The 22,965-nt window shown below is 52.0% G+C and overlaps 1 protein-coding gene across 5 annotated transcripts; it reads left to right on the top strand.

Moving 5' to 3' along the window:
- Window positions 1-445: 445 nt before the first annotated feature.
- Window positions 446-21,748, top strand: SREBF1 (sterol regulatory element binding transcription factor 1). Of its 5 annotated transcripts, none has more exons than XM_029576490.1 (19): window positions 446-657; window positions 5,267-5,740; window positions 6,603-6,772; window positions 7,098-7,250; window positions 8,472-8,690; window positions 9,039-9,153; window positions 9,562-9,752; window positions 10,101-10,302; window positions 10,698-10,882; window positions 12,172-12,433; window positions 12,608-12,774; window positions 13,071-13,239; window positions 13,341-13,449; window positions 13,938-14,050; window positions 15,159-15,291; window positions 15,860-16,022; window positions 16,896-17,084; window positions 17,399-17,510; window positions 20,134-21,748. In XM_029576490.1, exons 1-19 carry the CDS (start codon window positions 549-551, stop codon window positions 20,352-20,354), a joined length of 3,456 nt encoding a protein of 1,151 aa, XP_029432350.1. In that variant the 5' UTR covers window positions 446-548; the 3' UTR covers window positions 20,355-21,748. The 5 variants fall into 5 exon arrangements, with proteins under 5 accessions (XP_029432350.1, XP_029432354.1, XP_029432349.1 ...); XM_029576494.1 differs by lacking the exon at window positions 20,134-21,748 and adding an exon at window positions 17,752-17,845; XM_029576489.1 differs by having other exon boundaries at window positions 447-657; window positions 20,131-21,748.
- The last annotated feature ends 1,217 nt before the right edge of the window (window positions 21,749-22,965 follow it).

Raw genomic sequence — 22,965 nt, forward strand, 5'->3', positions numbered from 1 at the left:
TCTGCCTTCTCATTATCTCTTATGACCAAAACAAAACTACTGGAAAATGGTAGTGGGATTAGAGGGATGCCAAACAGCAGCCTCTTTATGCCTCGTGCACATCACGCTTGGTCCTTCTCCAAATTAAAAAAAAAAAGTGTAATTGGAGGGAAGCCGGTGGATCTTTCCGGTTTTATGATCGCTTTAAATAACTGCACAAACAGGTAAGGAAACAGAGCCAGAAAATGCCATCCTACAATATCCTGGCAAATGGAAACTCACTGTATTGCAACAAGTGGTCCAAGAAATCGATATCTCAGTCTCTAAAGTAAAAGGAGGCAAACGCAGGCGGGATGAAACCCAACCCCAAAGGAGCGCGCGGGCTGCCTGCCGCACCCCTGAAAGGCGCGCGCACCCCCGCCCGGCTGTCAGTCAGCGCATGGGCGGGCCCCTCCCCCCGGCCCCGCCTTCGCCTGCCCCGGTAGCAGCTTGGAGCTGCAGCCCAACTTTTTCAGAGTGAGCGAGGCACGGAGTGCGGGGCTCCCAGCCCTGCCCGGGCAGCCCCCAGGATGAACGGCCTGGCGTTTGACGACGAGGCGTGCCTGGACAGCCTGGACCCGTCCCTGGCGCTCCACGAGGCCAGCGACATAGACACAGCCCTGCTGGGGACCATCGACGGTAAAGCCACTTACTCTTCTCAATGCGGCGGCGGCACCGAGGTGCACCAGAGCTGCTCGCCCAGGCGAGTTCGCTTGTGCTCGCCTTATTCTTGAAAGCGGGGAGCGGACCGGGGGGGCAGGTGCGGGGAAATAACGGGGGCAGCGCTGCGGCTTCTGCCCCTGGCTGCGCGCCAGCTGCCGAGTTGTGTTTGGCCGAGGCCACGCCCCGTCGGTGACGTCAGCGGGGGGTTACTCGCGTTCATTCCCTTCGTGCAGAGCGGTTCACCGGGGCCCGGAAGGCTGCAGGCTGGGAACAGGTTCTGTGGCTCGGCTCTGTGCTTCGTTTTAAGACCCTGGCATAAGAATCGCCATCCGGGGTAAGACCAAGGGTCCAGTGTAAGACTTGCATACTGGGTCAGCACTCAGTGTAAGTACCTAATAATAGGGATCCTCTGTATCGGCTCCTATTAACATCGCACATTTCGGTCTCTGCTTACAGGTTTTGTTTTTTTTTAAGTTAGTCCTGTCAATGACTTGGAATAGTGGCCATAGAAGCATTGTTTCTACTTGCCCATAGCAACAAAGACCAGTGTGGCTAACACTTGAATTAATTGCTTGGATGTTGATGCCACATACTAAACAATCAAAGGTCAATGGGAGAAAATTATTTTATTAAAGATAGTCTAATTCCCTTTGCCCCTACATCACCCAGTAACACTGTTATTCCAGTAATTTAATATATATGGACTACAGACTAATTATTTCTAATCTTTAAAATGTGCTCTGCAGGAAAGAAGGCTCTTGTTAATAAGAAACATCCTCAGTCCTGTGTGGTTAAGGCACAAAATACAGGCTGTTTCAAAAAGATGGACCCGATGTGAAATCCCTGTATTCTCAAATTGGGTCCACCCTTTTGAAACCCCCTGTACTTTAATTTGCATACTGATGCTCCCTATTGAAAGGGATCTTAAAAAGACTGCTCTGGTGAGAGAGCTCCTGTTGCAGTTTCTAAGATGCTTTGTGCTGTATCTGTGCAGATGGAGACAGCAATCTCAATAATGTGGAAACTCAAAAAAACCTATTGTTTGTAGCTACCAGAAAGGTGAGAAATCACTCACCAGGGAAAACCATCAGATTGCAAATGGAGGAGCCAAAGATTCTTAAACAAACTCCTCCTCGTAGTTGGAGTTGGCAATAGATTTGTTTCATGAGGAAACACACAAGATTTAAAAAAAACCAAAACATGCATAATTTCATGACCTTATTCATATTCAGAGTTCTTTCCTGAACCTCTGTATGTTTTGGTGCTGGCATCATAAGGCCGTCTGGGTGTGGGCCGACCTGGAGATTCAGAGCCGGTGCTGCGCACTGCCCTGCGGAGGGTCCTGGTTTTCATTTCTGCTCCCCGCGGGGCCAGGGCTGTTGGACACCCATGATTGTAGAGACCAGGTCGGAAGAAGGGTATAAAATAGGTGAAAAAAATCCCTGGGTAGCTGCGCATGAGGTCTCGTAGTACCAGATTCCAGCCCTGGTTTTGATTGCGCTGGAAGCCCAAAAGGCACAGGAGGGAATTATTTATTAATTTAAAAACATTTGTTGTCCGCTTTATAATGAAAACAATCAAGCAGATCGCACCCTAACAAATAACAAGAAAATATCAAGGCTATTTCCTTTTAAAATCAATTTTCAACCAATTACCAGGCCCTTCCCCCACCAAAGAGATAGTCTGGTGTTTCTGTATATACTGACACTAGCTCAGTGACTTTTTAAAAGCTACTTTTATCACATCAAAAGTGTACATAATGCTATGTACATGAGAACAGTTCTTGCATCTTACTCATAGGTATGCCAGAAAACCACACTCATTGCTTAAAGCTTGCTTTTGGCACAGAATGTAAATTTGGATCACATGTAAGCATTTTCTCCCATCGTTTGGTCTGTGAGGAAATGCTCAGTACAGAGGTCCTAGAGAGCTGGACTGCAACTGGCTGAGTTTGGATGTGTCCAGCTGTGTGTGCAGCACACAGTCCTTTGTGTGGTGGTGGTGACTTTTGGCTGTGATTCAGATATTAGCGCAATCTCCTGCCCTGTCTGTCCTTGTCTGAGGCAACTAGAAGGGGCCTCGGCATGGACCAGGAATATGCCAAACACCCAGACTTAGATAGAGCTAAAATCTGGCATTGCCATGGGGAACTCTTTCAGGAGCTTCAGCTTAGTCAGCTCACTCCTGCAGGTGTACAAGTCACTTTCTCTCTAGTTAGGTCCTAGCACTTCTACAGTGCTTTCCGCTTTGTCACCTCTGGATGGGTCTGCTAGCGATTTCCCGTGCATATGCCCAATTTCCTTAAGGTCCTAGTCCATTTTCAGATGATGCCTACAATCAGACTAGAAATACTTATTCTAGGCCAGTGCCAGTGAGCTGCAGGCTGGGTTTGAGTTCTCCTGATGGTGCTGGGGTTTTTTTTTTGTTTTTTGTTTTTTTTGCAAGAATGCTCTGGCAGTTTGCAGAAATCCCAGTTTTCTGTAAGGAGGCATGATGCATTGTGGCACTGAGGAATGCAGGTCTCCAAATTCCTGATCTTTAGCAAATGTTTACTTAAATCTTTCCTTTCTGTGAGCTGGACAAGCCTTTTGGTAGAACGGTAGTGGGAGTTGCTGGAGTCTCACACCTTGTACCTTAGCAGGAATCATACAGTTAATTTCCCTCTTGCAAAAAACTTCTCGAAATTCAGCTCACAAAGGCCCTGATGTAATAATGCAGGCTAAGCTGTGCACACATGTTCTGGTAGGGCTGGAGAGGAGGGAGGGGAAAGTGTTTATTATTTATTGGCCTGAGTGGAGGAGCAGCCCAGCGATTACAGCAGTAAGCTATGAATCAGAAAAGCCAAGGTTCAAATCCTGCTGTCTGTCCTAGTGACCTTGGGCAAGCCACATCATCCCCGTTGTCTCGGGGGCCTATTTATTAAAGGATTTCTTACATTTTGTGCATATGGGGAAAAATACGAAGTAAATAAACTTTGTTTCAAAACATTCAATAGCAATTGACAAGGCTAAAAACATAAAACAATTACAATTGTAACAATCTAATAACGTTAATACGAATATATGGGTGTAAGCCATACTTAATATTGGATCGACTCAAAAAAAGATATAGAAATGTTGCTGTGTGTGAATTTTCCCACATGGCACAGGTCCAGCAACTAAAAAGGCTAGCAAGCCGGTGAAGTGCAGAGCACAGGTTCGGAGGGGTGGCAGAATCTGAAATCTCAACCTTTTTGTAGAAATAAGTTTTTTCATATTTTAATTTAAAAAAAAAAGTCACGATAAAACAATCCCCAAAATGCACTGCTGATCATCGGGGGGGGGGGGGGGGTCCTGGCAGGGACAGCCCTCCCCCTGCGTCCCTATTGCCCTGGAGTAACCTGGCGCCCCGGCGCCGGAGGGGTTAAAGCAAGACGCCCGGTAGTAACCTCACCTTGTGCCACGAGACGGGGAAGGCCCTTCCGAGGTTTTCAGGGCCCGGATAGGGAGGCAGGCAAGGCCGGCGCTGATTGGCTGCGAGGAATCACCTCATGCAAAGAAGGCTCTGATTCTCAATTCACGGAGTGCCCTGGGCGTGGGCATGGGGGAGGGGGAGAGCGCGGGCTCTCTGGCACACGCCCCGCCCCTTCCCTCCTCCCCCCAGGGCTGGGAGTCCCGTCCCGCTGCAAGTTCAGCGCCCCGGGCAGTGCGGCGCCGCTGCCGCCGCCGCCATGGACTGCACGTTTGAAGGTGGATTACCAGAGGCGATGCTTTACCCTGGGCATGGACCCGGTGATCGCTGGCTGGCTGGGTTCTTCTGCAGCCTCAGCCCCGCGCTTTGCCCTTTTTCCCAGGAGCCAAGTGCTGGGGTGGGATCCCATTATGCTTTAACTGCATTGGGGAAGTCTTTCCCGGTGCATGGAGCAAAACGCCCTTTTATTTTAACGGGCAACCACCTTTCCTGTAAACGCTGCCTGGCCAATTAATATTCGATGTCTGAACCCATCAAGATGCACCATGCAGTATTCCTTCCTTAGGTTTCCTGAGCTGCCCTGCCCTAGATTTTTATTGAGTGAAGTGTCACGAGCCTTTGGTGTGTAGTGATCTTGCCGCCTGTCACTCGGTTCTGGGGGGCACCTCTTAACCTAAGGGACCTCATTATTCTAGAGGGGCTTGGAGGGGTTGTTCAGTTTTCAGCATCTCCACGCTTGAATATGCATGAGATAAATATGCATACACTAGACGCCCAGGGCAAAGCCCACAATATTTCTTACGTCCTGAAAATCCTGCGGGGCTGCCGCTGGCTTGGGCCGCCCTGGTGCAAGTGCCTCTGCCAGCTGGTGACATGACCAGTCTGAAGGCAGCGCAGGAGTCCATGAAAGCTGCCGTGCCACTATTGGTAGGTCATAGCTGAATTAGCCAATCACATGCGCCCTTCCCTTCATGTTCTAACAGGTGTGTGACACACCTGTGCTGGTACCGGGGATCCTCATCCCAGGGGCTCCATGGGTTTTTGAGGGGAAATAAAACAGGGATACTTATTTTAAAAGTGTGATAATTTAATTTTAACACAGAATTGCTCTTTTTTTTTTTTTTTTTTTTTCCAGAGATGCTACAGCTGATCAACAACCAGGACAATGACTTTCCTGGCCTGTTTGAAGCCCCCTTTGGAGGTGTCTGCACCCCTATACAAGATGCCAGTCCTACATCGATGCTCTCGGCTCCCAGTGGAATCGGCTCGTCCCTGGGCAGCTTCCTGGGGGGCACCAAGCCAGGGCCTGCGGCCCCTATGAACTTGTACCAGCCCGTGCTCCAGAGCTATCAGCCGCCGGCACCGCAGCCGGCAACGCCGGTGCAGTTGGCGCCAGCGCCGCTGGGCACGCGGTCCTCGGCGCAGTCTCCGCAGCCTGTCAAGGAAGAATCAGTGTTGGTGAATACCGTCCAGCAGCAGAAGCCCCAGTCGTCACCGGGCCCTGTTGCCCAGCCTAAGCCTGGCGTGGTGAAGACCCCAAGCTTCCTGCCAGCAGCTCAGCCCCAGTTCAGCTCACAGCCACTGCTGAGCTACCAGAACGGGTTCACAGGTAAGAACCAGGGAGATGTTCTCATGTGCTGGCGAGGAGGGGGAAGGTGAGGTACCTTAGAAGGTGAGCTCCAGTAATGACTCACTTTTTTTTTTTTTTTTTTTAATAAAAATCAGAGATGTGTGTATTGCTGCCCCTTTACTTGTGGTTGTGCCCAGTTTGCCAGTGGAAATCCTGCGTTTTGTATACATTTACCTGTTGCCGAGTGAGAGTAGATTCCACTGCTCAGTGCTGCCATTGCTTTATGTCTAGCGATATCAGGAACCGACGCACAGCTTTGTATGTTATTGTCGCTGTGCAGGACCCGAGTTTAAAAAAAACAAACCATGTCTAAAGCAGTAAATGTTGCTGAACAGGAGACTCCGGCCATCTAAAGGTTTCCGTTTTGGATGCGGCGTTTAGCTCCTAAAGTTTCCTTTCAGCTGCTTGATGCAATGGAGAACTCCCAGGCTGGCATGAAAGGGGCCTGGAGGACTCTAATGTCTTCCTTGCTAAAGATTTTGGATAGTGCACCATTGCTGGACATTTTGCAGATTAGCCGCCCCTTCCAGTCAGATTAGCCTTTGCAGCCAGCAGCTTTAAGGTTTATTTGTGCTTATATACCGTTGTCTCGGCGTAGCCTTCACAGCGGTTAACATAGCAATAAAATACAATAAAAGAAAATTACAAACAATAATAATAATAATAGAAGGTAAAATTTAACAAGTAGGAATAAAAGATATCTTAATATCTTTATAATAACTGAATCTCATCCTCGCGCTGAGAGGCAGGACGTGCCTGAGCTGTGGAAGCTGGGAGCAGGGCACGTTCTTTCTCTTCTAATTTCATGTACATTTTTTAATTCTGTCCCTGCGATGAGCAGTGCAGCAGGGAGTGCTAGGCCAGCAGCCGCAGAATCTGCCCTCCGCCCCACAGCAGATCCAGCCGGTCACTGTCCAGACGCAAGTACAGAACATCTCTGCCCAGCAACTACTGGCTGCTGCAACGCCAAGCACAGCCCAGTCTGTGCCTCCCCAGATCCAGCAAGTACCGGTAAGTGTGAGCTCGTTCGTAATGCACATCTCTATAATCCCCACCCCATCAGGCAGCACCCGGTCTGAGTGACCTCTGTAACCCCCCACTCAATCACAGAGCGTCCAGTCTCTCATAGTGTGTATATATATATATATATATATCTCACCCCATAATGCTCACTCCATTACAGAGGACCCAGTCTCATGCTATCTCCATGGTCTGCATGGCATGGAAAGTGATTTAAACAAATAACCCACCTGCCTGTGAAGTTAGTGGGCTGCCTTCCCTGCTGGTATTTTCCTCTGGCTATAATTCGGATTCTCCCCTGCCTCTTCTGTTACAGGTCCTCCTGCAGCCCCACTTCATCAAAGCCGAGTCCCTGCTTCTAGCCACTGTGAAGACGGATATCGGCACCGTTGTATCGGCAGTGAAGACACCGGGCATCACGTCGTTGGCAACGACGACTGCCATCCAGTCGGCACCCCTGCAAGTGCCGGTAGGTGACGGTGCGCACAGAGTGACCACTGCTGAGTTGGAGGAGGGTGGCTGCGGACGCTCGGCTTCCCGTACGCTAATCCCACTCTGACCCTGCACCGTTTTTCCTGTGTCCCTTGGGCAGTAGCCATTCCTTCCCCGTTCCTGAGAGCCTCCTCCTTGATGGAAGAGGATGCTGAGGGTCATGAAAGGGTCTGGCTTTCAGCAGGTGCATTTACATATGTAGGGGGCAACTTTCAAAACAGCTTTTTAACCATGGTCTCTTTGAAAATTGCTCTCCCTGTATGTGGGAACAGAGTTGGGCGCGGTCCCATAAGAAGCACTTTTACCCACGCTGTAGCGCAGGAGGAGGTTGGGTTAGAATGCAAAGAGTTTTCGAGGTTTCCTCTGGTAGATTTTTTTGAGATTCTGCGGTGGAAGTCAGCAAATTTTGTGGCAAATTTTTTAAAATTCTGCTGCAGTTTTGTGCCTTATTTGCATAATTTTGCATGAAGCTTCCCAACTGTCACTATGCCAAGATCGTTTTTCATTGAAAGCCATTCACATTATAGTTTAAATATTGTTTAAAAACAGATAAAAACAAACGTTACCATTTACAAAACCTCAACCCTTAAGTAAAGACATACAAGTTAAAACCTTTTAACTGTGAAATGTCACTTTTTGTTTTGAATTGAAATCCAGTGCAACCTCCTTTTGCAATTTTGGAATAGGATATTGACAGAATTTCCTGTAATTTTTGGAAGGAGTTTTCCGAAAATGCATGCAATATTCTGTTCTTCAGGCAAACGTTTTACATGGACAATTTTTGTGTGTAGAGAAAAAAAAAAACCCACCTTCTTTAAAAGTTAAAGGAAAATAACTCCTTGGCCTTCCCGAGCTGCTGAGACATCTTGAATTAACGAGGTCTGATGGCTGGGGTGGGCGGGTATTTAAATGAGGAAAATTATTGCAGAGAAATAAACATTTGAAATACACAGTGAATGAAATGTAAGAAAATGTTACGTTTAAATACATTTGAAATGGAATAAATATAATGAATACTACACAACTAAAGAGAAATCACACAAGGCAGTAAACCAGACACTTTCCAGTTGTTGTTAATGAAAATAATACTGGCAACGATTTAACGTAGCCCAGTGCAGAACCTGGTCCTGGTGCCGCAGGATGCCCTTCCTAATGTTTTTTGTTTTTTTTTTTTTTGCAATTTCTTGATTTTTTTCAGGCACTTATGAGCGGTGGCACCATCCTAACCACCGTTCCCATGGTGGTCGATACTGATAAACTGCCCATCAACAGACTCACGGCCAGTGGCAAGCCGGTGCTGATCCAGGGCAAAGGCGAGAAGCGCACGGCGCACAACGCCATTGAAAAACGCTACCGGTCCTCCATCAATGACAAGATCATAGAACTGAAAGACCTGGTGGTCGGCACAGAGGCAAAAGTATGTGGCAGAAGTAGTGGGGGGGATGGGGGGTGGATAGGCCCACAAGCGCTCGGTGCTGTTCCAGCAGGCACAGATTCTTTGCAGCTTTTGAGAGCTTTTGTTGTACTGACATGAGAATTATCTACGGGTCACGTCCGGCTCTTCTTCGGATTGTTTTCGTATTCGTCCCATAAAAGCTGCCGCAGCCTGCAAAGGGTCCAGTGCTTTTCCAGGCTCAGGATGGTTACTGCAGTCTGCACACTTCATGCACAGATACATAACCGAGGCTTTGGGATATGGGGTGGGCTTTCTAAGAAGGCACACGTGTCCAGAAGTTGATGTTCAGCAGCTCTGCTTCCTTGACAGTTGAATAAGTCTGCGGTCCTGAGGAAGGCCATTGACTACATCCGCTTCCTGAAACAGACTAATCAGAAACTGAAGCAGGAGAACATGGTGCTGAAAATGGCAACTCAGAAAGACAGTGAGTACACCCGAGGGGGGGAAAAAAGGATTTCAGTCACCGCAAAACCAATCCATACCACATCCTCACCCCCTGCATATCACAGCCACTCCCAGCGCAATGAACCCCTCTCCTCCGCATGGCGGTGCCCAGCGCTTGCCACTGGGCTGGCCTCCCTAGTATTATTGATCATAAGATTTACTGAACTTTTCAGAAATACTAAATAAAATATTCAAGCATACGTCAGAGAGAGCTTTGTGTTTTAATCCATAATTCATAAAGGGGCAGTGCGGTAGAGTGCTGAGCCATGCCCGGTGGGGTGCTTTAGCATGACGCGCTACTGCCCTGGGGGTGATACTTCCGGGGGATGGGAAGGGGCCGTTCTGAGTGCCTCTTGTGATGCCTTCTCTCCCGCACTCTCACTCGCAGAGTCTCTGAAAGATTTGATTTCCTCCAGCGGAGGGAGTATGGATGTGGCTGTGGACAGTCTGAAGCCCGAGATGATGGATGTGCTGACCCCTCCACCTTCGGACGCAGGCTCTCCGTCCCACAGCAGCCCCCTCTCCCAGTGTAGCAGCAGCGACTCGGAGCCCGACAGCCCCTTCTCCGATGTTACTAAGGTCAGTGCTGTTGAGGGCTTCGGCACTGACACTTTTTAATGAACAGGAGAGAATTTGACAATCCCAATTGTATGTGTTTTAATGGACTTTTTTTTTTTTTTTTTTCATAAAAAGGTTTTTGCCTTAGACATGAAATAATGCAACCTACCCTCCTGATGGAGTCTTTTTATACCATCTCCCCATTCACCAGTTCCATCCCTCGTTCCCTAGCCTCTCTGCTTCTCCCTTCCCACGCTCGGGAAAACTCTCCCCTACTGATCCCTGCTCTCCATTCTCCAGCCTTCCCACTGCTCAGCCTCCTCCCATTGCCAGTAAGTATTAACCACACTTCTGTCACTTCCGATGCAGGTGCAAGTGAAGCAGGAGATGCCATCTCCCGCCAACCTGGGCATGCTGGACCGCTCTCGCATGGCGCTGTGCGCGTTCGTGTTCTTGTGCCTCTCCTTCAACCCCCTGGCGTTCCTGATGGGCAGCGTTGGCAACTGGGGAGCCACAGAGGGTGCTGGACATCACGGCTCCAGCAGAAGCGTGCTGGGTTTGAATTCGGCAGGTAACGTTGGCACAGAGCAGTAAAATATCGAGTTAAACCCCGAATGGATAGTTCTGCCTGGGGGGAGGGGGTTTCACCCCTCCTCTCTTCCTAGCGATGCCGCAGAGCCTGGAATATAATCCCTGTACGGGATGCAGTACCCCAGAAATATCCTGCAGTTTGTCTGCGCAGAGGGGGGTGCGATGTAGTGCCGGGATCACTGCTGGATGGAGGATGGCAGCTTCCCTGTGCCCGGGAGAGCCTTGGATCAGAGTCGGCACTCCCGCTGCCTTTCTGGCACCTCTTCCCCTGCTGGCGCGTGTGATCTGGAGGCCTGGCGGGCACTTTGCGCTCAGTAAGGATCACGTGTCCTGCGGCGGTCCAGCCTTCACTGGTGTTTTCTCCTTCCCTTGCAGCGGAGGCTCCGGGCTGGCTGGAGTGGCTGCTCCCCACGCTGCTGCTCTGGCTGGTGAACGGTCTGCTGCTCCTGGCCGTCTCCATCCGCCTCTTTATCTATGGAGAGCCAGTGACCCGGCTGCACTCGGATTCCTCGGTTCTGTTCTGGCGGCACCGTAAGCAAGCTGACCTGGACTTGGCAAGGGTAAGGAGAAGGGAGATTGCCATCGTTGGCTTGCTGAAGTCTTGGGTTTTTTTTTTTATATCTAGAATTGTAGTGAAGTTTCAAGTGGCCAGAAGCATCTCGGAGGTCATGCCGAGAGGGCACGTATGCTAGGGAACGTCCCCTGCCACTCTGTACGGCCTGAGATGAGCTGCTTGCCCCTCTGACTCTCTCACCGCTGGAGGCTGTTCTTCATGTCTGAACCTTGCTGCTGAATGCCTCTCTCTCTCAGTATTACTCCTTTTTTAAATGGCATTTTTTTTCCACATTGTAATCAATTTGTGGATGAGTGTGCGCTGCTCCTCCAGGCTCGGGGAGAGAAAGCTCTTCCTTCCTGGGGCTGAGCCTTCTAGTCCAGGAAACACAGAGCTTGCTAGGGAAGAGACAGGAAGGGTCCTGGCAGCGAGGAGAGGTCTCTTAGAGACCGTACATGTCGCTGCCTAGCCTGGACCCTCCTGTAACCTGACCAGAAAGGACAAATTAGCCAGGGTTTGTGAACAGGGGGGGAAGGAACTGGGTCCGACTGTGTGCCCTGCCTGTGACGTGAAGTTAGGAATCAGAGCTGACCTGCCCCCTGAGCTGGTTACCCCCAGGAGGTGGAGGATCAGGTCGTAAAGCAGGACAGGACAGTGACTGGGATCCCAAAAGTCCTAGCAGAACCAGACAAGGCGCAGAGGAGGGCAACAAGAATGATAAAGGGGATGAACGGCTTTGCAAGTTAGGGCTCTTTAGCTTGGAAAAAGAGAGAGAGAGCTCGGGGGGGGCATGATAGAAATGTGTAAAATCATGAGGGTCCAATCAGGTAAGTGAAGGGCCATTATTTACCCTTTTTAAATAATAGTAAAACAAGGGGACGCTGAAATTAACCACCCGCAGATTTAAAACCGATCTTGGTACTTTGTCACTCTGCCCACGATCAAGCTGTGGATTTTGTTGCCAGAGGACGTGGTTGGAAGATGTGGTCAAGGCCCTAGCATAGAGGGGTTTAAAGAGAATTAGGACAAGTTCCTGGAGGAAAGGTCCAGGCACATTATCAGCCAGCTCGACTTAAGGAAATCCTACTGATATCCCAAGCAGGGGTCTACTTTTTGGCATCTGCTGCTCACTGTTGCAGACAGGATGGTGGGCTCGATGCCCCAGCACGGCACTTCTCGTGCTCTTCTGATCCAGGCCTTCCAGAAAATGAATCTGAACCAGCAGAGCTTCCACCTGCTGAGCTCTTTCTGTGGACCTTTCTTCTTTCTGACCTTCTGAATTTGCCTTTCTTGAAGGGGGATTTTGCCCAAGCAACCCAGAACCTGTGGGTTGCCCTGAAGGCCTTGGGACGCCCCCTCCCTATCTCCAACTTGGACCTGAGCTGCAGTCTGATGTGGAACTTTATCCGGCTCGTGCTGCAGCGGTTGTGGGTGGGCCGGTGGCTGGCGGCACGGGCAGGAGGCTTCCGCAGGGATCAGGAGCTGAAGGGCGATGTACGGAAGAGCAGCCGGGACGCTGCTCTGGTCTATCACAGGCTGCACCAGCTGCACATGACAGGTGAGGAGTGCGCATGCCCTGGCGCCCAAACACAAACCTTTCCTCCACGGGTGGAAATATGACAAAAAAAAAAAAAAATAGCTCTGGGACCAGCAAGCAGATCTTTTCCCAATGGGGAGCCCCCGACAAGTCGCAGGTGTATTAAACATGCACCCCTTTTCTCGCTCCCTGCAGGGAAGCACGTTGGAAGCCACCTTTCCGCAATCAACATGGCTGCGAGTGCGGTAAACCTGGCGGAGTGTGCCGGGGATACCATCTCCATGGCGACGCTGGCCGAGATCTACGTCGGAGCCGCACTGCGCATCAAGGCCAGCTTCCACCGCCGATTCCACTTCCTTGCGGTGAGTCCCTCGCGCCGATGGGGCGGGCGCCCAGCCTCGCCACGGGCAGATCTCGGGCCGTGCACGGAAGCTGTGGTGAGCCTCTGCAGCGACCCCACCCCGGCTGCCCTGGGGAACAGAGGGACGCGGTCTCTCTCCTGAATCCTGCTCGTCACGCAGGTTGTGCCCTGGTATGGACTCCTGGGGGTGGGGGATGGGTGGTGCTGCCGCTATTGCTGTTTGTCAGTCCTCTGGGGGTTGTGCGATGCTGCTGCTGTCCTTGTAGTAAATCTCAGTTCTTCCTCCTCCTCCTCCAGCGGTTCTTTCTGTGCAGTGCCAGGCAGGTTTGCCTCTCCCAACGTGGCACCATCCCGCCTGCCATGCAGTGGCTCTGTCACCCCCTGGGACATCGCTTCTTTGTGGCTGGAGATTGGTCCATTAAGAGCACCCCGAAGGAGAGCATCTACAGCTCCTCTGGCAGTGCAGGTCAGAAGACGAATTCAGCTCTGGGGATGGAGGGGGATTAGAACTCCATGACGCGCATGTACTGGAGCTGACCGTACCCCTTTCTTTTCCTATGGGAGCAGTTGACCCTCTCGCTCAAGTCACCCAGGCGTTCCGGGAGCATCTTCTGGAGAAAGCCTTGTACTGTGTCGCCAAACCAGAGCAGGTCAAAGCCCTCCATGAGACAGACGGGTAAGTGGGAAGCAGAGTCTGCAGCCATAATATTTATTAATTTACTTGGCTGCCTTCTAGCTTTTGTAAATCAAGGCAATGTACAAAATGAATCTAATACACAGAGATGTAAGATTCTGTACGATCAAAAACAACTTATAATATAAACTAAAAACACGCAAGAACATAACAAAATAAATCAGTATGCACTGCCGCGATATGCGATTATATGTCTCTGCTGCCATGAATTACGTTGCTGCCTCTTCTCCTGCTGAAATATAAATGCCCGAGTCACCCAAAGGCTCCCGACGGCCTCCTCTCTCTCGCTCTCCTCCACTTCTTTCTCACTATTTCCCCATCTTCTCCCAAAAGGGGACACGAGGTGGAAGTGTGGCCGTTTCCCTGGTAGCAGCAGGGACGTCCCCAGTGCAGAGCAGGTACCAGCAGCCAGGGCCCGGCCGCTCGCCTGAGAATATGTTACATCTTAGATTCTCTTCCTCCTGCCCTAGAAGGGAATTCTCGGACGCCCTGGAGTACCTACAGTTGCTGAACGGCTGCTCGGACGCCGCGGCCGCACCCAACCACGCCTCCTGCATCGGCTCCGGCATGGCGGCCTTCACAGGTGAGAGCGCTGCTCCGTCGCACCGGGGACGTCACACACCTTTCACGGGCCAGGATAAAGTGAAGTGGTAAACTTTTTTTTACTGTACAGCTCCCTTCTAAACTGGGACCTCTTTCTCAAAGCTGCCTCCTCCGAGCCCCAGTCTTCGGACGCCCATGTGGTTTGTATTAACATGAACTGGTGGGGAATGCCTGCATGGGGTTGTGATGACAAGCGGCACAGCAGCACCACCGATTCATAACGGCGGGAGAGGCTTGGTAGAGGGCCTTTCGGAAACTTTACATAATCTTCCTGGTTTGTTCTGTCTGTTGCCGAATCGCACGTTCATTTCTGGGTTCTGAGGCCATCTTTACAACCGGAGAGTGTGAATTCTACGTCTTTTTTTCCTCCCTTCCCTCACAAGGCCACGTTCATGCCTGGCAATGCCTGCTCACTGATAGTGGCAGGGCTGCTGTTTTATGAGCAGGCGGATATCTGATTTCATTGGTGTCCTCTGACCCAAACCGCCAGGGGGAGGGGAGCGGGAAGGGTTCTTCCAGTGAGATTTTGCCTATCCGCATTCATGGCCGTTCTCTCCTGTCAGTGATGGATTACAGTGGGGGTCTGGGCTGAAGGGGCAGTTGCCCAGGACCGAAACCTAAAGGGAAGGGGGTGGAAACTACACAGACTCCTGTAAAGGGTTATTGGGAGGTGTTGGCTGAGGCCCATGACATCCTTAATCCATACCTGAGAGAGAGGGCCAGAGGTCAGAGGGTTAAAGGCCGTCTCGCTCCCCATGACCATTTCTAAAAAGCACCTCATAATCTACTTTGAAAGAGCGGTAAAGCCCCCACCACCACAAGCCGCCCCCCCTCCCCCATGTTCCCAAATAAATGGGACAGACTGGGGCCTGTGTTCTGATCCGGATGTTAGGGATCTGGGGCTTTCCATGGGAAGGGATGGGGGGGGGGGGGGGGGAATTGTCCAGAAATTGAATGGGTTCATCCCTCCTGAGTTCCTCCCAGCAGGGAAGGGTAGGAGAAGCTGTTGAGTTTTTTTGCTCGCACGCCTGAAAAGAATGAGCCGGGGCCGCCGGCGCCATCACGCGCTCTCTCGTTCTCCTTTCCAGGGACCGACCCCGTGGCTAAGTGGTGGGCCTCCCTCATCATTGTGGCTATCAACTGGCTGCAAGGGGACGAGGAGGCTGCGGAGAGGCTGTACCCACTGGTGGAATCCCTGCCGAAGGTCCTGCAGGCATCCGAGTGAGTGTCCAGCGCACGGGGGGTGCCGCGCTCGTTCCCCCCCCCCCCCCCCCACGGCCCTTTCCTGAAATGTTGTTGTAAGGCCACACAAGGCATCTGTTCTCCAAATATCACCGAGTAAACAGATTGCACAAGTAAACAGAAGAACAACTCGGAAAACAACTTAGATCTCCGGGGGGCACTGAAAGCCCCGTCAGACAAAAGCTATTTTATGTGAGTGCGTGGGGGGGTGACCCCCAGTGCTGGGAGACGAGGAGGCTGCAGCAGTGACCTCCTCCTTCACCCACTGCTGGGCTGCTACAAGAGCAGCTGGAGGGGTTCAGTCTGGGAAGAGATTAACCCAAGACCCCTTGCTGGGGGAAGAAAGAGCACCACTCCCCCCTTTCTGTCTCCCAGCAAGAGCTGCAGAACCCCCGGGACACCAGGCATGGACTTTCATAAATGTGAAAATACAGAATTACCTTTTTTTTTTTTTTTACTTTGAAACCTTGAAATTCAGCAGCGAGCCCCTGGCATTACTGGGGCTTCCTTTGCACTGACTTTGCGTTTTCTCTGTCACGGGCTGCAGGAATCTACTGCCAAGGGCCGCACTGGGTGTGTTTAAGGCTGTGCGGGCCATGCTGGGAAAGCAAGACAGCAGCCAGGTCAGTCTGGCTCAGTGTGAGAAGGCCAGCGGCTATCTGAGAGAAGGTCTCAACAAGACCTTCCCTTCCAACAGCAGCACCGATAAGGTAAGGTCTCCTGGCAGCTGGGTGCCTCCAGGAATAATGGGGAAGGGGTGCAGGGTATGGGAGGGTGCTGTAGGGCAGGACTGGGGTGCATTGGCAGTAGGGTGTGTGGGGAGTTTCAGTACTGGAATGGCAGGGGCTGCTGCAGGGCAAGATTGTGATTTTGTTAACACAACAGTGTGCGTCTTATTAGCTTTCTCAGATTTAAACCTGTGTCGCCAAGACGAATAGAACTGTGAGTGGGGACATGTTTTATCCTAGTGAGGCTGGTAGCTTCCTGTACAAGCTTCTAAGCCTCGTGCTCCCCGATGGTGCTGTTCCCGCTGGGATTCCCAAACGCCGGCAGGATCCTCCCTGGTGCCGTGCTTCCCTGCAGCTGCAGCTGTAGTGCATTGTGGTTGCATTGCATGGATCACATGAGGGGTGCAGTGCACCTGCAGTGCAATACAGAGGCAGACTCGCTCTCGCCAACGTCTCTCTCTCCTGGGTCGGAAAGCAACTTTATCCTGTTAAATGGTAAATCGTTTTCTCTAACTATTGTATTATTATAGTGTATGCTGTGCATTGAAGATGCTAAAAGGCATTTGCATTTTAATTCAGATCATCTTGATATGGAGGTAACCAAACATGTAAACAACAGTTTCTGTACCTACTCGGATCATTCCAGACCAGTGGGTTGTGTATCCCTGTCAGATGTGCATAGTAAAGGCAAGTCTATAATGTGGAGTTTATGTTCCAGAGGTAGTAATGATTCTGATACTCCACTTCTTAAAACCTTTAGAAATTTCTTCCTTTGGTGGATGTTGCCAGTGTTGGCACCATGTGGCTTGTGACCATGGCTGGGATTTACTCATAGGCTGTTGTGCTCCTTTCCAGGCTGTACAGCTCCTTATCTGCGATCTCCTCTTGGTGACCAGGACTAACATCTGGCAGCAGCAGATGGGCTGTGTGGGTCAGCAGCTGGGCAGTGGGTGCCAGGCCTCGCCGCTGGAGCTTCGGGGCTTCCAGACAGACCTCAGCAGCTTGCGCAGACTGGCACAATCCTTCCGGCCTGCCATGCGCCGGGTGAGAGGCTCCTGAAGTGACTGAATACGTACAGCCCACTACCACGTGCCACCGACAAAGCACGGTCGTCATGTGTGCCACGGGCGGAGGTGGCGTCTGGGGTCTTCAATCCTTGCTTACCTCTGCTGGTTCAGATGTTACAGCTGGGGGGGGGGGTCCCTGGCGGGAGCAGGCACGGCTCTGCACTGCAGACCAGCCTGGGGAGCACTTCCTGCATGGGACGTTGCGAGGCCACTGTGTTCCAGTGGTGATCACATGCATGGTTTCTCTCTCTCTCTGTCACACTCACTCATTATATTGGGATTATCTTCCAGGTTTTCCTGCATGAAGCCACCGCCCGACTGATGGCGGGTGCTAGCCCGACCCGAACGCATCAGCTGCTGGATCGCAGTCTGAGACGCAGGGTGCCACAGAGCAGCAAAGCAGGTGAGAAGGATGTGGAGTGGGCACTCGAACTCCAACCTGCTGCTTTTCAGCCTGGAGCCTCAGCTTTGCTGGTGGTCGCCCTTGTAGGAGGACATCTGATGGGTTGTCTCCATGCTCTGTGGCTTCTGCACCTTCCAGCAGTGCTTCTATTTGGCTCTAGGTGAGCCTGCACCTCGCCACCCTAGAATCCATTCATTAAAAATGAGCACTGCTATTACCTTCCAAACTCATCTAATTTCAGTATCAACAGTTTCCTGAACATACCACAGATCAGTCCAGACGAGTGGGTTTTGCCTCCCCACCAGCAGATGGAGGCAGAGAACCAAAACTTTGAGGTACGGCGCCCGAACTGCGCAGAGAAGTGCGCTGGAGTCCACACGCTTGAATTCTCGCGTCCTCTGTCCTGGTTGCGCTTCGGGAGAGGGAGGGTTTCTCAGCGGGGGTGCACTGGGGGAAGCGGATTTCCCGCCCTTTGGGGGGGACGTTGGTGTTAGAGGCCGAGGGGTTCGGGGCCCGCGAGGCGGTTGGATCCATGGAGGGCCACAGGCAGGAGTCCTTTTTAACTGGGGAACCCAGAGATTCCCCTTCCCCGTTTTTCTCCTGTGGTTTAGGGGGGACTCTGATAGGGGCAGGGAGCTGCATCTTTTGGATGTGAGGAGAGCTCGGTTGCGTTATCTGGAGCTGTCCAGTAGTTCTGGTGCTCTGATCACCTTTCTGTCCTGTATCAGGGCAGGAAGAAGGGAGAGAGGAGGCCTCCGAGGCCACCATTTCCTGTTGGGTGAAAGCGGCTATTTGCACGGCCTATGTCTGTAAGGGCCGTCAGGTTCCAGCGGGGCTGAAGGTGCCCTCCACAAGATCGCTAGCCTCTTCCTGGGCAGAATGCCAGTCGCTGTCGCCTCAGGAGATTTGTAGGGCTGCGGTGTGGTCCTCGTTGCTTACTTTTACTAGACGTTACCACATGGCCGTGAGGGCGCAGGAAGAAGCGTTCTTTCTTTGGCGAGAGTGTTCTGCGTGCTGGTCTTTCGGGTTCCCATCCAGTCTAGGGGCGCTTTGATACATCCCACTTGTATGGACTGATCTGGGAATGTTCAGGAAAAGAAAATTGGTTCCTACCTGCAAATGTTCATTCCTGTAATGCCAGAGACCCCTCCTATCACTGCCGAAAGACTGTGTTTTTTTTTGCCAGTGGTGGTGCAGGTTGGTTTGCCCTTCAGGATATTTGGATAGTGGTGGACCATGGTTTGGGGTTTTCAGATTTAGTTTTTGGGGGTTCCTAACTCCCTAGTTTTCCGTGTTAGCCCAAGAAAAGGGTTCAGTGGTTACGTCTTGGCTTGGGTACAGGTCAATACTGAGGTCACTGCAGGTGGCACTCTCTGTATGTAGCAGCGCCTCATCGTTTTGTTTTTCTGCCTCCATCTGCTGGTAGGGAGGCAAAACCCACTTGTCTGGACTGATCTGTGGTATTACAGGAACGACAATTAGCAGGTAAGAACCAATTTTCCTATTGTGAGGCCACCTGCCTTCCCTTCAGAGCCAGAATCCATGCCAGCACCAGCACGGTGCCTCTAGACTGGGAAGGAGCCTCCAGTCTGGCTCTTTCATGTACCACCTCTTCCACAGCGTTTGTGCTGGTGCCGAAGCCCCTCTCCACAGTCTGCACAAATGTGGTACCGTTGGTTGCCTGCACTGTAAGCTTCCCCATGCTGCCCTGACCTGGAGGCACTCCCTCTGCTGCAGCGGCTCCAGCCCTGACCTGTGCCCTGGTCTTTATAGCATGAACAGTTCTCGCTGAGAATACTGGGTGGGGGGTTGGGGGGGTTCTGGAGTCTATTCAGACGGTGCTGATCCAGGGCTGCAAGGTCGCTTCATCCAAACGAAAATCTGTAAAACTCAAGTCCTTAGACGATGTCTGTATTCAGGCCACGAGCGTCCTTGCGTCCGTGGAAATGATTGCTTTCTCCATTGCAGACTGTGCTTATACTGGGTGCTCCCATCATTGCACTGACTTCTGACCCGAAAGACTGCTCTCATGCCAGGCGTGGGCCACGCCCGTTAGCTGCTTTCATTGTACTGAGGTCTGAGGCACAAACATTAGCCTGAACAAATCTATACTATTGCCTTATTCTGGCTAGGAACATGCAATGCAATGCAAGGGAAGGAAGCTCCAAGGGCATTTCCGGGACAGCTCTGTAGGTTTAATCCGGGTCATGTTTGCTTTTGGGGGGGGAGAGGACATTTTAAAGTCTGATTAGGCAGTGGGCAAACATCCCTTGCACATAGACGAGAGGTCAGCTACACTTAGAGGGAAGCTATTCGCTGTAGCAATACAAGGTCACCGTCTCCGGCTCAATAGGGGTTATGTAAGGGAATGGCTTTACCAGACCCCTCCTGCAGTAAGAGGCTTTTATGCCCTAGTGCGGGAACAGATTCCCCTACCCCCCATGAGCGCACAGGTAATAGGGCGGCGTCTGGCTGTAGTAGTGTAGTGCAGGACTGATTGAGAGGGGTGGCACCCCGAGATAGGCCGGGGAGTGCTAGCTTGCCTGTAGTGCAGTAGTGGCAGATTCCCTTCCAGCCCACGTCCGTGGACACTGACCTGTCTGGATTCTCTGCTTCCCAGCAGGTGACGTCGAGACGCATCCTACGCAGCGGGAGCACGCGGAGGCACTCCTGCTGGCCTGCCGCTACCTACCCCCGGCCTTCCTCTCGGCGCCTGGCCAGCGGGTGGGGATGCTTGCCGAAGCTGCCCGTACGCTGGAGAAGCTGGGAGACAAACGCACCTTGCACGACTGCCAGCAGATGATTGTGAAACTGGGCAGCGGAACCACAGTCGCCTCCAGCTAGGAGGGGGCCCGGCCTGCCTCCCCTGCTGGCGACCTTGCTGCGGATATCGTCCCACCACCGAGACTACAGCTCATTCTTCTGAGCCCCCAGACGGGAGGTCCTGTGGTGTGGGCACTAACTGATGACTTCTTGGCAGGAAGCCAGCAGCAAACCTGAGCTGTTTCTAGAGCTGTGAGGATGCAAACAGAGACTGGGGGGAGACCACTCTGCCCACACCATCAGTCATCATCTACCAACTGCCGAGGAAACTCTGCCTACCCTGTGTCCCTGCCAGTAACAGGTCCTGTGCGAAATGACACCTTTTAGTCTGAAGCTATTCTGATGTGCAGTCCTTGGTGGGCGTTAGGGCTTCCTAAATTGCACTGCCGCAGCTGCTCTGGTCGGCTGCACGATGAGCCACGACCGAGTGTGAGGTGACGTGGGACAGGCATGGGTCCTGGGTTTCTTGCAGGGCATGCAGAAGAGCTTCAGGGCCGTTGCTGAAAGAACCGGACCAAGGCGCACTGCACTACTCCCTGGCAGAAGTACCCAGCACGGACTTAAGTGAAGCTTCTCTCCGCACCCCGCCACCGCTTGCTCACGCCCCTGCCCCCTCTGTAGCCGGCACGAGAAGTCGCACAGTAAATGGTGCATCTTGCCTCGAGTCTTGGTTGGGGAGGAGAGGTGGGCATTGTGTGGTCTGCTCGTAGCGGGGCGAGTACACACCTGCTCCACCTCGGTTAACCTGACCAGGCGGCTGTTGGCATTGAACGTGGGAGCAGAACCCTGGCCTGAGAGCCAGTGCCATGGGGCAGTGCTGACCTCCAGTGGCCATGTTGTAGCACAGCCAGGTCCTGGCCACTCGTCCCTTCCCTCCGCTAGCGTGCGGCGGGGGGTTGGAGGGGGGTCTCCAGCCCATTTTACCAAGCGCGTTCCACAACCACCGTTTTCAGAATGCAACGCGTTACAGATGGGGAGGGTTTATAGAGCTGAATATTTTAAAAGGGAGGCCGCGCGTCCCCCTTTATCCGAGATCGGGTGGCTGAAGCTGTGCCCGTTTCCTGCCCACTCCTTCGTTTTGCTTCTCCCCCCAAGGGTGGAATTTATCGGGGAGCAGGAAGCTGAAGTCACAGGAAGAAAAGATGGCAAAGGTTCGGTTCTGAAGAAGGATGGGCCCAGCAGGAGCTCTGCCTCTCTAGCCCTCCCCCCAGCCTCTTCTGTGGCCGCCAGGGAAGGACCTGGGCCTCAGCCAGAGATGGGGGGGGGGGGGGGCGGTGTATACGGTGCCGCTGTACATAGATAACGTCCTGTGGCAGTCTCTTCTCCAGAAGGGTACTATGTTTTTCTTTTCAAACTTTATTTCTATAGTTTGAATGAGCTTTTGTACAGGTAATTAAAGAAGAAAAAGAAAACTATAACTTTTTTTTTTTTTTTTTTTTAAAGAGGAAAAAAAAATTTTTAGGCTCCAAAATCCTACCCCTCCCCCCACCCCGTGTTTTGTCTGTCCCATTCTCCTCTGCTCCTGTGTCACTCACCCAGCTTTTCCTGGCGCGTAGTAAGGATAACAAAAAAATATCACATTACCGCGTAGCCCTGAATAATAAGCCACGCAGCAGGGAGAGAGGGTGGGTTTGCAGGAAACGGTACCGCACTGTCCTCTCTGGCTGTTATGAGCTTTATCTCAGCTCAGTCAGGGTCACGGGGGGGGGCTGGGAATGGATGGGGGCCACATGTCCAGGTAACAAGGGGCGTAGGGTGAACCATCGCCGCGCCGTCCTCCACCTGTAACAGTGCTCCAAGATAATGCTCAGAGTAAGGGGCTGGCAGTACAAGGCTGTGATTCAGCAGCAGGCCCCCTGCACGTTGCCCCCTGCGAGTTTTCTTCATTCTAAATCTAATGACAAAAACACAAAGAGGCAAGACCCAGCTAAGCCTGCTGTAATCTGGAAAGGCCCCACACCACCCGAGCAGAGGGTTTAGAAAAGAAGGAACTGCCCCGGGCCGATCAGAGCTGCGGCTTCCACCCACCCTGTTCCCAGGCCTGGGCTGCTGGGCACTGGTTCCAGACTGGGGTCTTCCTGGAGCATGGGCGCTGCAGCTGGGACCTTTTTTTTGTAAACACTCAGCGAGGGGGCCGTGCCTTTTTCATGTTGCAGCAGAAGCTCGAGCACCTCCACACCATCAGCTTAGCTAGGTTCTTGCTTTTTTTTTTTTTTTTGGGTCGTCAGGTTTAGAATTGAAAAAAAAGCCCCAAGGTTCACATTCCCATCTGTGCAGTTTTTATGCTAAAAGACATTTGAAAACTGTAGCCAATAAAGTGCCCAAGTCTGTGCCCTCCTGCTCTCCAGGCCCGAGCCTGCTGCTGGGCTTCAGGTGTGGTATTCACGCGTTAGGCGCGCTTCAGCTGTCCGTGCTGTAGTCGTGGTTGAGGGGCCATGGGCTTCTGCACTGCCACAGTGGCCGGAGGGCTTTGACACTGAAAGCCTTGTGCGTTACGGCAGCGGTAAACGTGGCTGTGCCAGGGATCAGAGGGTGGCGGTCAGCTGCTGAAATTACCTGACTAAAATCTATTGAGAACTGTTTTGGGCGTGGGAGTGCTGATGACAAAGCAGCAGCACACCACCCCCAACCC

This window comes from Rhinatrema bivittatum, chromosome 14 (assembly GCF_901001135.1).
Source record: "Rhinatrema bivittatum chromosome 14, aRhiBiv1.1, whole genome shotgun sequence".
In the NCBI taxonomy this organism is placed as follows: Eukaryota; Metazoa; Chordata; class Amphibia; order Gymnophiona; family Rhinatrematidae; genus Rhinatrema; species Rhinatrema bivittatum.